Source organism: Cnephaeus nilssonii (assembly GCF_951640355.1).
Source record: "Cnephaeus nilssonii genome assembly, chromosome: 17".
Classification (NCBI taxonomy): domain Eukaryota; kingdom Metazoa; phylum Chordata; class Mammalia; order Chiroptera; family Vespertilionidae; genus Cnephaeus; species Cnephaeus nilssonii.
The window spans coordinates 30595567-30610134 of record NC_137088.1 but is presented as its reverse complement, the minus strand read 5'-3'; the positions used below and the strand labels follow the sequence as shown (position 1 = coordinate 30610134).

The window sequence follows — 14568 nt, the reverse complement described above, 5'->3', positions numbered from 1 at the left end:
GATGGGAAAATCAGTTGAGAAACAACTAGTAAAAGGAGGCTATAGGGAGGTAATAAGTCAGAGGAGAAAGTGTAGGCGAGGAAAAGCTTTTCATTAGCCCTCTTAGGGTCTCTGTCTGGGCCTGAAAACTAAACTGACAAGGACAGATTAACATGAGAAAAGCATACAGATTTATTGAATATAAGTTTTATATGACATAGGAGCATCCTTAAGGAAATGAAGATCTGAACATGCAGTTAAGCCTGAGTGTTTTTATACCAGGTTTGATGAAGAGTGGAAAGTTGTGGTAAAATGTGATAGGACAAAAGAGTATGAGCTAAGGGTAGTAAACTGGGGGAAACTCAGGTGGTGTCCCTCTGTCTTCAGAGATAAAGTTGCTCCTTTCCTCCTGGTGCAGGGAGTGTACCTGTCACAGGAGGGCTTTATGATCTGCTTCAGGAAAGAAGAGGGAGGTCAGAAAGACCTTCCTGCACCTGCCATTTTCAGAGAGGATGAGAGAGAGATATCAGTGATGTGAGAGAATCATTGATGGGCTGCCTCCTGCATGCCCTGCACCTGCCATTTTAAAATTCCTTCAGCTTAAAGCATTTCTTATGTCAATGTGGTATATTTAGTAGTGCCATATCTTGATCCCCTACAAAGGAATCTTACTGACTTCAAGGCAAGTATAATACCCACACTCATGCATGTATGTATATATGCAGAGATAACAGAGTCAATCCTTATTATTTGCAGATAACGTATTTGTGAACTTGCCTACCTGCTAAATTTTATTTTTAATCCCCAAATCAATATTTGCCGCACTTTCATAATCACTCATGGACATGCCCAACACAAACGTTTCCAGCTGTTGAACAAGATGATGTTCTGCCCTCTTGATTCAGCCCTTATACTGTAAACAAGCATCCTTGTTATCAAGTGCCACTCTTTTCTTTTTTTTTCATTTTTGGGCTTTTTGTTGGTGATTTCTCTGAGATGGCTCCCAAGCCCTCCTGTGACAGGTACCCTCCCTGTACCAGGAGGAAAGGAGCAACTTATCTCTGAAGACAGAGGGACACCAAGAAGAATCTGAGTTTCCCCCAGTTTACTACCCTTAGCTCATACTCTTCTTCCGTATACACAAGAAGGCTGTGATGTGCCTTACGGAAAAATACACGCGCTAGGTAAACTTCATTATGGCATGAGTTATAGTGCTGTTAGCCCTGTCTTTAAACATTCACACACAGTTGAGAAAGTGTGACCAGATGCATGCAGGAACCTGACCTTGTGTTTCCCCTAGGAGTAGTGGTTTCATCTTTGCTAATTTAGTGTCTATTGTTTAGTAAGCATATTTGTGACTTTATAGAACATAGCTACCACAAATAGGAATTGACTAAATATGTTTTGTGTTGTTCATTTAGGCTCTGGTCTTTAGATTGACTTTTCACTCTTAGCCTTTAAAATTATGATTCAGAATAAATCCCTGCCATATTTTTCTGCTAAATTTGAAGAAATTATATTTTCTGTTAATTTAAATTTGGAATTTAAAACATCTATTTTTGGTATATGGGACGATGTGCAACCAACTGAGCCACATTGGCTAGGGCTTAAATATATATATTTGAGTATCTAGATGTGGAAACAGAATTTGGAATGTTAGATAACTTGCATCACATGGGTGGTACATAGAAGAAATCAGATCTGTACCCAATCATTCTTACTCCAAAGCACACACTCCTAACCACCACACTAATAATTAGAACCAAACAAAACACCCAATGAAAAAAAATTTAAGGTAAACCATTTCAAATTTTTATTTTAAGTGGCAGGGGTAAAATATTTTTCAAACAACTGATGTTGGAGAAATAATTAAGAATATGACCTGTCAATTCAGTGAATCCTTTCTACATATATAGAAAAAAAGAAACTGTTTCATTACTGAATAAACATTCAACCAGACTGATGTGTGCTATAGGCAGTCTGCTAAAGAGATGGCAAAGACAGAAAGAGATCTCGCCCTTTTGTACAGCCAGGCAGATACTATCCATTACATACCTGTGAATTGTCTTTATCCAAAGGAAAAAGAAAACTTTTCATAACCTTAGCCAAGCAAGAAGTTACAATTTAGAGCCAGGAGCCTTGGATAACCTCCAACAGAGACGGAGAAAGGGACAGTCCTCCCTGACGTCCACATTCAGAGAGATGGTTCCAAAGCTTCCAAGGCAGGCATTACAAAAATGTAAAATTGGCAAGAGGCTTATGTAAATCTTAAAAATTTACATTCTTTTTTTAAAAAAAGACTAGTTTATTGATTTATAGAGAGAGGAAGGAAGGAAAGAGAAAAACATTGATGCAAGAGCACAACATTGATCGTCACCTGCTGCATGCCCCCTACCAGGGATTGAGCTCTCAACCCGGGCATGTGCCCTTGACTGGGAATTGACTCAGCAACCTCCTGGTGCACAGGATGCCCAGCTAGCTGAGCCACAGCATCCTTCTTGTTATCACAGTTGCCACTCTTTTTTTTTTTCAATTTTGTGCTTTTTGCTGGTGATTTCTCTGAGATGGCTTTTTGTTGGTGATTTTCATTATTCTTAAAGAGACAGAGACAGGATTTATAGCTACAAGTTTTCCAAAGGAATTACTACAAGAGGAGGGGAAAGTCTCTTTCCCTTTTAGAATCAAAGAAGATTCAGTTTTTTTCCTTTAGATTTGTAGTTACCTTTCAACTAACCAACCTTCAGTATCAGATAAGGCGATTAATTTAACATGCGGAAACATGGACTCCTCTTATTTGAGTCAATATTATGAACAAGTTAATTATAGAATTCTGTTGCTAGAAAGTGATCAAATAGCTTTTCCATTGCAAGATAACCAAAGCACAATTCCATTTAATTTTTCAATGGTATTTGTATTTTGCTAGGAGGAAACAAGAGTCCCATCACCTAGTGTTGAGATGACAGCCACTGAGGTATTCAGTTAGACCTGTGGTTGGTAAACTGAGGCTCTCGAGCCACATGCGGCTCTTTGACCCCTTGAGTGTGGCTCTTACACAAAATACCATGGCCTGGGCGAGTCTATTTTGAAGAAGTGGCGTTAGAAGAAGTTTAAGTTTAAAAAATTTGGCTCTCAAAAGAAATTTCAATCGTCGTACTGTTGATATTTGGCTCTGTTGACTAATGAGTTTGCCGACCACTGAGTTAGACCAACAAGCCAAATTGAAATGAACAATCTAGGTATTACTCACTTTCTGCAATAGTGTTAGCAAGGGGTCAAAAAGAAAAAGGCTGTGTCCTCAGTGTTCCATTTTCCCCAGGGAATGGCACCAGGCAAGGGTCATCAGTGACATGTAGAACAGATGGGAGGAAGCATCTCAGTGCCGTAGGAGCCTGGCACAAAAGACACCTACTGTTTCATGGGCCTAGGAGGAGGCCCAGGAGTAGAAAAACAGAGTCAGACTGGAGAAAAATGTTTCAGTTAAGAAGTGAAAGTTGCCTCTCTCAGAGTCCCCCAATAATAAGGGCTCAGAAAGGAGACACTTGGGTTAGGAATACAGAAATGCATATGAGCATGGCCAGCCGGGAGGGGAGAGGTTAGGGGGACTGAATTCTTGACAGCAACTCCCTTCAAAGATTGTGATGCACAGGCTGTACACCCAGTCTGGTGCATGGAGGGGCAGCTTTACGCCATGAGGCTTCCCAGGCCGCCTGTATAATTGCCTACGGTTTGGGCCTGAAAGATAACACATAGGATTTGGGGCTGGAGCTGGACTCCCCTCCTAGAGAAACAGTTGCCTTTGGAGTTGTGACTGCTAGACTGAAGAGAACCATACTTCTTTTCATCCTAATCATTTACAAAATTGTAGGATGTAGGAAAAAGGACATAGGGAGCATACAACTTTGAGAGGCTCATGTTGATGCAGACGTGTTTTGTATCATTGTGGTTAAATTAGCATGATTTAAAAAATAAAATGGGCTTTCCACTTTTCAACTCGTTCCTCATCTTCAGAATGGAATCACATGAGATCATGGAAAGGCTTCAACAGATACAGTTGAAAGCTCTGAAGTGCCTGCTCACAGAACGTTATCTTATGGAGATAACAGCATATTTTAAGTTGGAAGTGCAGTTTTCTGGTTTTCCCAGACTCCACAAAGAAGCTGAGCTGTTGCTGTTGTCTACATAGAATGAGGGTCTGCTAAGTACGCAAAATATCCCTTAGTCACTCTTAGGGGATTTTTATGGCCTTCAGGCCCTGCTCACTGCTTTGGAAACTACAAAACAACTCTAGCATATTTCTGAGTACAGCCTATTCTGCTACAATATAGGTTTCTCAAACCTTGTTAACTTAATTTGAAAAAAAAAAAAAAAGCTTTCCTCCTTGGCTGCTTGAAGGTCAGCCACCATCATGAATGACACAGTAACTAGCTGGACCAGAAAGTTCATGACCAGTAAACTGCTTGCACTGAAACAAATGGTCATTGATATCCTTCACCCTGCAAGGCAACAGTACCTAAGACAGAAATTGGGGGAAAGCTAGCCAAAATGTATAAGACCACACCAGATGTTATATTTGTATTTGGATTCAGAACCCACTTTGGGGATGGCAAGACAACTGGCTTTGGGATGATTTATGATTCCTTGGATTATGTAAAGAAAAATGAACTCAAACATAGACTTGTCAGACATGGTCTGTATGAAAAGAGATGACTTCAAGAAAACAGCGACAGGAATGCAAGAACAGAATGAAGAAAGTTGGGGACTAAAAGGCCATGTTGGTGCTGGCAAAAACGAGTCAAGATTCTTGAGTGACTCTCTGTGGTAATTGTGCAGATTTTTCATGAGAGGATTAATAAACTAAGAACTTAAAAAAAAAAAGGCCAAAATGAGAGGCAACAGCATTTTTGGTGGGAAAAAATAATTTAATACAGATTGAGACAGAAACTCAAATAGTGTCCCAATTACAGGGTGAAAACAAGGGGTTTTATGAGAAAAGGAAGGGAACAATTATGTGAATAGGAGTGTTAATCTAAAAAAAAGCCACAATGAGCGACAACAAGCATTTGAGATCCAAAAGAATAGCTAATCAGGAAGCACTGATTCAGGCCGAGACCCAAAGTGTCCCAATTGGGGTTAATGGCAAACGGTTTTTATGAGAAAGGGAAGGGGAATAATTACATGAATAGAAGGTAGGAGTTTCTATGGATGTTAATAAGTAAAGGAAGGAATTTCTATAGGGGCACGTAAGCTAGGTTATTTTTTAGCTAAATATGGTGGTGCTAATTCTAAAGAATGTCTTTAATTTTCAGTCCAGAGTGTCAGCTTTCCTGTTAGCTTTACAAATAGTTGTTTGAAATACAGTGATGTTTTAGGCCTAGTCCAAAGGTTGTTTTGCCCAGTTTGAACATTCCAGAGGTTCAAGGAGCAAGACTGTAAAGTTAACTGACATTTAAATTCAGATATATCAGTTTACTGGTATTCCCATTAGAGAGCATATTGGCTTTTCTGTCTCTTGTATTCTAGATAATATGCTCCTGACTGCTTTTAGGCAAAGCTGTAAAGTATGTGAATATGGAAAATAGGTGGGAAATCAACTGGAAAATGGATTATGAGGTCTTTGTGTCTACTAGAGGAAAGAGGCTGACTTTTTACCTAGAGCTAATCCATTAATTTAATTTTCTTTATTTTTGTCATATACTCACCAGAGAGCAGAGAAGAGCAATTGAGTGAAGATCAAGGGCAATACATTTGACTGGAGTAGATAATTGTAGGGTAGTAGTAAGAGATGAGGTAAGAAAGAAGTCAGTAGGAATATTGGGTTAGGACTAACCGCATGGAGAGATTCAAATGCTAACCCAAGGAGATTAGATTTAATTCAAAAAGCAGTGGTAAGCAATTGATTGTTTTTTAGCAGGCAAATGACATGATGCATATTGCTATCCTATTTTACAGATGAGTCATGGAATCAGTTTTGAGTCAAGATTCTGTAGGAAACCGATAGGCATACTCTAAGTTAAGATAGTTAATTTAAAGTGGGTATAAATAGACCTGTTTTTCAAAGGTAGGATGGAAGGAGGAATGTCTACTACAGTTTGACTTCAGAGATTTTTGGAGAAGGGCAATGGTTTGCTACTAGGTAGATACACTCATACATAGTTAGGTTTCTGGGCAAAGAGAGTCCCCCAGCGTTACAGTAGCATCCTGGAATAATGTTCTCTTGGGTTTTCATGCCCTCTTGACTGGCCCAAGCATCACGTTATCTGTGGAGCATGAAGAAGGAAGGGCCACACTCTCTAGCTCAGCGGTTGCCAGCTGGTGGTCCGTGGACCACTGGTAGTGCATGAGGTACTAAAGGTTGGCGACAGCTGCTCTAGTTCTTGCTGTTTCAGTGCCCAAGTCAGTTTCCCTACCCATTGCTTCTTGCTTCCTTTCTCTAGTTTCCAAGCTTGGATCCCTTTGAAGCTGCTTCCATTCTTTACTGTAGTTCTTTCTTATTCTGTATTTTTTGCAAGTGTTGGGGAGTGGTTAGAACTTTCTTCTTCAGTCTTATCCCTTTTATTATCAGCGATTCCTTCTGATTTGTGGTCTATTGAGAGGACCTTCTTATTTCCAGTGACAATATGGTTTAAATTTTAAAAAATGCATGTATGCATGTGTGTGAGCACATGTACACACACACATACATAAAATGATATAAAGCTGTTGGGAGGGTAGCTGGATCATTGACTGAGTTTGTTATCTTAATCCAGTATGTAGGAAAGCATTTTGTATTATCTTGATTTTTCCCCCCCTCTAGATTACACGATTGTCTCAGTCAAAACAAGACTGAGGACACAGAGAAAAAAGATGATCCCAGCAAAGATAACCAGCGGCAGGCCCTAATTGACCAGAGATATTTTCAGGTATGGAATAGCTGGCAAAGAGACTAGTGTTTGTAGTCAACTTTGGTTTTAATTGCAGTGCCCTAAATTATCAGTTGGTAAGGAATATTTGTATCCAGTATTTGTTGTGCTTATCCTGTCATGTCTTGCCATGACATACCTTTTTGGCTAAAAACATTATAGTTTAACTTAGAATTTGTCTTTACCTTTAAAAGAGACTTTGGCCTAGTTCAAAGCAGGGTAGTAAAAAGCTGGTAAGATTTTAGAAAGATTTTATCCTTTTCTCTGCTCTCCCTCCTTAAGCCATTTCCCTTTTTATTGTTTTTGGTATTATTATTATTATTACTATTATTATTATATAAGTAAATTTTCTTAAGGTTCTTGTATGGTTCTTTTTTTAAAATTTAGATAAGTTCATCTGAAATTTAATTTTTTATGTGGTATGATACAGAGATCTTACCTTACTGATTTTATAGAATAGGTAGATGAGCATTTATTGACTAGATGTGTAGTTAAGCCTGATTATTTACTGACTTAACTGGGCCTGCATTTTTATTTTTTTGGACCTACACAGGGTTTTTTTTTAAAACTTTGAATTAATTATTAATATTTCTTAAATTAAGAGATTTTGTTTATTAAGTGCTTATTTGTAGCTTCTCTTAAAAAGTGAATCTGGCAGCCTGGCTAGTGTGGCTCATTTGGTTGGAGTCTCGTCCTAGGCATCGAAGAGTCATGGGTTCGGTTCCAGTCAGGGCACATATCAAGGTTGTGGGTTTGATTCTTGGTCATGGTACATATGGAGGCAACTGAGCAATGTCTGTCTGTCTGCCTCTGTCTTTCAGTCTCTCTTTCTCACTCACTCCCCTCCTTCCCTTTCCTATGAACTTCTGAAGCTCAGCTAGATCAGTTCCCTGGTCTCTTTTAGGAGTGCTAATGCCCTCCTTAACTTTTGGTCTGAGGCAGGAGGAGAAGGACTATGTGGATTCTAATAGGTCATAACTACTTTCAAATCTACATCATTTAAAAAGACATTTTAGTTTTTGTGTGAAGTCTGTGGTTCTCATTAGAACTTATGTTTAATCATGTTGATGAAACTGTTGTACTTCCAAAACATTCCAAGTGTCAGTCTTATTAAAGATCTTGCTCTCAGTGATAATTTAGTGGAGGGAAATACTTTCCCATTAAAATTGTATTTAAAAAATTTAAATATAATAGAAGTGATATACTGAAATGCACTAAAATAAGCAATAAACAAAACTGCTTGTAAATAAGCATCAGAAGTCAAATTCTCAAGAGACCTGTAGCTTTTATGGGGAGAAAAGAAAAATAGCATAGCATTTTTCACTTACTAGTTCTGCCACTTTTTAAAAATACATTAATCTTGGTAAATCCTGTCCAATGAATCACTAACATTTTCTTACATAGGCTGGTCACTATCCAGGATCATTTTGATCACCTCTTTGCAAGACCTGCATGATGTTTTTTAGGATTTCTGTTTAGAATGTGTTGGGCTTTATACTTGACTAGAGGTCCGGTGCATGAAATTCGTACACAGGGGAGGGGGGTGTCCCTCAGCCCAGCCTGCACCCTCTCCAATCTGGGACCCCTTGAGGGATGTCTGCCCATTTAGGCCCATTCCTAAACAGGCAGTCAGACATCACTCTCACAGTCCAGGACTGCTGGCTCCCAACCGCTCGCCTGCCTGCCTGCCTGATTGCCCCTAACCGCTTCTGCCTGCCAGCCTGATCACCCCCTAACTGCCCTCCCCTGCCAGCCTGGTCACCCCTAACTGCCCTCCCCTGCAGGCCTGGCCGCCCACAACTGCCCTCCCCTGCCGGCCCTCTTTTGGTGGCCATTTTGTGTCCACATGGGGGTGGCCATCTTGTGTATTGGAGTGATGGTCAATTTGCATATTACCTCTTTATTGTATAGGATTGTCTTTACTCAGAACTTCAGCTGAAGCTATGAAACATCAGGAAATGCTCCCATTTAATATCTAAATTAGCTTAAATATGAGAAGATAGAAATAGAGAAATGTGGGACTCTAGCTAAGGATATCTGGATGATGATTCTTTTCTATGTGGATTATAATAGGTCATAACTACTTTCAACTCTACATCAGTTAAAAATACATTTTAGTTTTTTTGTGTGAAATCTGTGGTTCTCATTAGAACTTATGTTTAATCATGTTGATGAAACTATTGTACTTTTGAAACATTACAAGTGTCAGTCTTATTAAAGACCTTCTTAATGCCTAAAATTAACTTTGAAAATGATGTTACATTGACATATAAAGTACTCCTTTTACTTATGTCACTTTTAAAGGACTATGGTAAACATTTCAACTAAAAAGTCTTTTTTTTTAAAGGTACTGAGTAGCATCAATTCAATTATTCACAATCCAAGAGCTCCAGTAATACTTTATAAACAGAGCAAAGGAGGAGTCCAACATTTTAATAAAGATTTTGGTCAAGATTGTGAATTTGAGCATCTTGTTCCTATCCTAGAAATGTGGGCAGATCAACTGACTTCCCTGAAGGTAAGGGGTTGAATAGTTTTTACATGCTTAGAAAATCTATTGGAGTTGTGGACTTCATTAATAGGCTAGACTTAATTTGTTTTGTTTAACTGTAAAGCTGAAATGGCTTATCTTATTAAATGTTAATCTTGCTACTTAAATATCTGTTTTAAGTACTATCTATTTGATGTTGTCATTACTATAAGCTGCCTCCTATAAGATTCTACCAAACAAGACATTTTTTAGGCTCATTGCCTTGTTGGAAATCTATAGTAGATCCACTTTGACTTCTAGGTGCTTCCCTGTTCTACTTTCATCTCCCTCTTTTTGGTATCCCTATGGTACAGATTTTCCTGGTCCTTATTCCTCTTCAAATGTAATGTTTTATCCTTCATTTCATTTTAATTGAGAATGTAGATTTTCTCTTCATATTTAAAATTATTATTTTTTCTTTTAAAGCTTATCTCCATGTCTGTCTATTCTGTGGAGCAGATTTTGGTCAGATAGCTAGCCAGTACTACTATTATTCTTTTTATCCATGAAAGATGAAATTTTTTCACTTTATAGAGTTGTTGTATATTTTTTATTAACTTCAGGTTTTTCCAGTTTTTGTTGAGTAGCTCACTGAGAGGTGAATTGCTAAAGTCATAGTATTTAATTTCTGTACCCTTTAAATTTTTATTTTTTAACTATATATATATTTTTTCTTAATTTCAGAGAGGAAGGGAGAGGGAGAGAGAGATAGAAACATCAATGAGAGAATCATTGATTGGCCGCCTCCTGCACACCCCGCACTGGGGATCGAGCCTGCAACCCTGGCATGTGCCCTTGACTGGAATCAAACCTGGGACCCTTCAGTCCACAGGCCGACACTATCCACCGAGCCGAACCAGTTAGGACTGTACCCTTTAAACTTTAGATTTTTCAGTAACTAATATATATAGCATTCCTCTGTTCATGAAGGTGTGATTCAGTAATAGTATTTGTCAGTAGAAGCCTTATCACAGGAAGTATAAAGGATGCCGAAGATACGTGTAAGAATGTATAAGCTCCAGGGGTTTTGTCTTTGTCCTCTGACGTGTTCCAAGGAATCTCCTGATATATAATAAATACTTAATATTTGTCAAAAGAATGAATCAGAGTAACACAGTCCAAGGCAACAAAATAGAGAAGATAGTCCTGAATTTAAAAAGTTTTTAATGAAAACACACCTGTAACTGATGAAAAAATCTTCACATTTCAGCCTAATTTTTTCTTCCCTTTTTAACTAGGGCTCAGAGCTATAAAATAAAATAAAAAAATTTTTAATTGAGTGACAGTGTTGGATTAATATACCTATTTTATAGGCTTGAGTTCTCCAGTTTATATCTTAGAAGAGAGTGAAATAATTAGTGATTAATTATGTAAATCATGGCATTTTCCAAATTATTGCTTGTCAGGGGATTCTTCCAGTAGGAGGGAATAGTGCTGATTTCACTTTTCTCCTTCTCAGGGCAGATGGGCTAAAAAAAATGCCCCAGCCTTCCCAAGACAAGGGAAAGATTAGAAGAGAAAGGAGGCAAAGGAAGAATCAAATAAATGTATAGTTACTGGTTATTTACTGTGTTCATTGTGGGAGGTATCAGAAAATATGAACACAGATTCAGATTAATTGGAGAGAGAAAACATGCTAAAATATATGAAATAAAATTTACCATAGGAAGAAATGAAAACAGATAGGCCATGCAGTGCCAAGTGGATGATGCACATAATTTGTACTCCAGATTCTGGAGGAGGAAGGAGCCCCCAAGGAAAGCTTTACAGTGGTGGTGAGTTCTTGCTACTGTGTATTTTTCCCACTAGAAGGAGACAAGGAGAATTAGTTTTATAATTAGAATATCCTGAGGACCGACCCCCAACAGGAATTTAGTGACTTTGCCACTGAAGTAACTCAGAGATTTGGGGCCGTGTGTCAGATATTTACCTTATACTGCAGAATCGGGATCCAAATTGAGGAAGTACGTGAGGTTCTTTGAGGTCTCCTCATATGAAAGGTTTTCTATACTGTAGCAGCCTCTAAGTTTGGGACAACCATTTTTCCAGATTAGTTTATTTCTCAAGTTAGATTTGGCATAAAAGAGAAGGATGGAAAAAGCGTGGAGCTAGCTAGCTAGCTGTCTCCTTCCTTCTGTCTTTCCCACCACCCACATTTCCCGGAAAGCTGAGCTACAGACTCTGTAGCTTTCCCAGCCCAGTGCTGTGGTGCGCTGTGGCTTTCCCATCCCCTGGTGCTCCAGAGGCCAGCCATCCAAAGTCAGACATGATCTGTTCTTCTACATCCCTTAGCTGAGCAATGTGGAGAATCTAGAAGACCCTCTTTTAGATTTTTCAGGGCTTACTTGATGGACCACTCCAGCCATACTGCACTGCTAAGTACATCAGACATCTTTTTCCCCCCCTTAATCTTGCTAAGACTTTTATTCTCAAGCAGAAATTTATAATTGGTGTGGTTTGTACCATAGGCCATTTGTTTATGACTACAACTTCCTATGATGGAATGTTGGTTAATGAAAGTATCATTATGCTGCAACTTTTGGACTTTTTAAAAATTTCTGGTTTCACCTAATGTTTAAAACATTCATTTGACACTGAATGTGTTGCCTTGAATTGCTAAAATAGGTAATTACCTTCTTACCAAATGAAAGGTTAAAGATATCAATATGTGAAGTCTGGGCATTAATTGGAAAGTGTTAAATAAGTGGAGGACTAAAAGAGTTGGAAAAGGAGTTTCCTGTATACTTCTTTTTCTTCTTTTTTTTAAAAAAATATTTTATTGATTTTTACAGAGAGGAAGGGAGAGGGATAGAGAGCTAGAAACATCGATGAGAGAGAAACATCAATCAGCTGCCTCCTGCACACCCCCTACTAAGGATGTGCCCGCAACCAAGGTACATGCCCTTGACCGCAATCGAACCTGGGACCTTTGAGTCCATAGGCCGATGCTCTATCCACTGAGCAAAACTGGCCAGGGCAATTTCCTGTATACTTCTTTCTGTATTCTGAAATTGCACTAATACAGTAACCACCTGCCACATGCAGCTTTGATCATTGAAATGTGGCTGGTTCCAATTGAGATGTGCTGTAAGTATAAAATACACGATTTAGAAGACTTAGTGTGGAAAAAATAATATTAAATATTAAATGTAATAGTTCAGATATATTGGGTTAAATAAAATAAATCATTAAAGTTAATGTCACATGTTTCTCTTTTTAAAGTGTGGCTACTAGACAATTTAAAATTACTGACTCTCATTTCTTTTGGACAGCATTGTTCTAAAGGGCCAAGTACTGTGCCGTGCACATATGGATGTTCAGTAAATATTTGTTTATCAGTTGAACAGTTGTAAACTTTCAGTAGCCTTGCCCCTATGCAGTTTAAAATAGACTGGGGCAACATGTCTAGACCAGGAAAACTAAGTAGGCCATCATCAAGATTAAGTACAATTAATTTAGGCATCCTTTCAAATTCAAACCTGCTTGGAGATATATGCTATAATATGGATGAAGCTAGAAAATATTATCCTAAATGAAAGAGACCAGTCACAAAAGGCCATTTATTATATGATTCCATTTTATGTGAAATGCCCAGAATAGACAAATCCATAGAAAAAAAGTAGATCAGTAGTTACCCAGGGTCTTGGGTCAGGGCAGAATGGGGAATGACTTCAAGTAGGTGCAGGTTTATTTTTGTATTGATGATAATGCTCGGAACTTAAATAATGGCTGCACATCTTTGTAAATATATTAAAATACTCAGTTGTACACTTAAAGAGGGTGAATTTTATGTTGTGTGAATTACATCTTAATAAGTATGTTATAAAAAATTCCAGGCCAAAATATAAAGAACAAACTTATTTTTTTTATCCATCAATAATCAAACCAATTGCTTAAATTACATAAGCTGATAATGAAATAATATATAATTGTTTAAAACATCCAGTTTCAAGACAGTTAATATGGAAAGTTTTATGTAAGGCCTATATTTACCTGGAGAAAACTATTTTAACAGGTTTCCCTAAACTGGTAATGGCATTTAAAAAAAAATACTGATAATAATTAATGTACTTAGTAGATCCTAACATAAATCCTGACTTTTAAAAAGACATTGAAACATAATTATATTTTATTAGTATATTTATGGAAACTTATTTTTAAATCAATGATACCTTGTTATTTCTTTTGTTATAAAGGATTTGTATAAGTCCTTGAAAATACTATCTGCAGAATTGGTGCCTTGGCATAATTTAAAGAAGCAGGATGAAAAGGAAGGTATCAGAGTTGAAGATCTGTTGTTTATGGTAGATACCATGTTGGAAGAAGTTGAAAATAAGGAAAAGGTAATACTACTATGTAAATGTTTATATTTTAACTAGTGGTCTGGTGCACAAAATTCGTGCACTTCGAGGAGGGGGGTCCCTCAGCCTAGCCTGCGCCCTCTCACAGTCTGGGAGCCCTTGGGGGATGCCCGGGTGACAGATTAGGCCTGATCCCTGTGGGGAGTGGGCCTGAGCCTGCAGTTGGACATCCTTAGCGCTGGTGCAGAGGCGGGAGAAGCTTCCGCCACTGCCGCTGTGCTCACCAGCCTTGAGCCCAGCCAGGGGGCAGCTCCTGCATTGAGCATCTGCCCCCTGGTGATCAGTGTGCATCATAGTGACCAGTCATTTCACAGTTTGGTTGATTAGCATATTAGCCTTTTATTATATAGGAGAATGTAATCTTAACTTAAAATTGGTAACAATATAGATATTGATAGTCTACTAGGACTCTATTTCTCTTTTTAAAGTTTTTATTTTTTTAAAGATTGGGGATTATTTTTAACATGTGAACTTTCTTTTTCTCCCTTTTTTGGACAGGACAGCAACATACCAAACTTTAAAACTTTGCAAGCTATTGTTTCTCATTTCCAAAAATTATTTGATGTGCCTTCTTTAAATGGAGTCTATCCCCGAATGAATGAAGTTTATACTAGACTTGGAGAATTGAACAGTGCTGTGAGAAACCTCCAAGAACTCTTAGAATTAGGTGATGACCCTTTGTCATTTTGGGCCCCCATTTAAGAATTATTTGTAATCAACAAAAAGTAGGTAAAAAAGTTTAAAGTAAAAAAAAATTGAGGATAAGTGAGGGATAATTGAGGATAATTGGTTTGATAAA

The 14568-nt window shown here is 38.0% G+C and overlaps 1 protein-coding gene and 1 pseudogene across 6 annotated transcripts in view; both read left to right on the top strand.

Moving 5' to 3' along the window:
* Positions 1–14568, top strand: part of CEP70 (centrosomal protein 70) — a 51369-nt gene that overhangs the window by 28093 nt on the left and 8708 nt on the right. For all 5 annotated transcript variants that reach the window (XM_079795546.1, XM_079795544.1, XM_079795548.1 and 2 more), the window contains 4 exons: positions 6773–6878; positions 9226–9396; positions 13605–13751; positions 14268–14436. In XM_079795546.1, the coding sequence (XP_079651672.1) occupies positions 6773–6878; positions 9226–9396; positions 13605–13751; positions 14268–14436 (593 nt within the window). The remainder of the gene's footprint in view (positions 1–6772; positions 6879–9225; positions 9397–13604; positions 13752–14267; positions 14437–14568) is intronic.
* Positions 3725–4801, top strand: LOC307113393 (small ribosomal subunit protein eS24-like; annotated as a pseudogene). Its single transcript has one exon. The product of its transcript is annotated as a small ribosomal subunit protein eS24-like (transcript).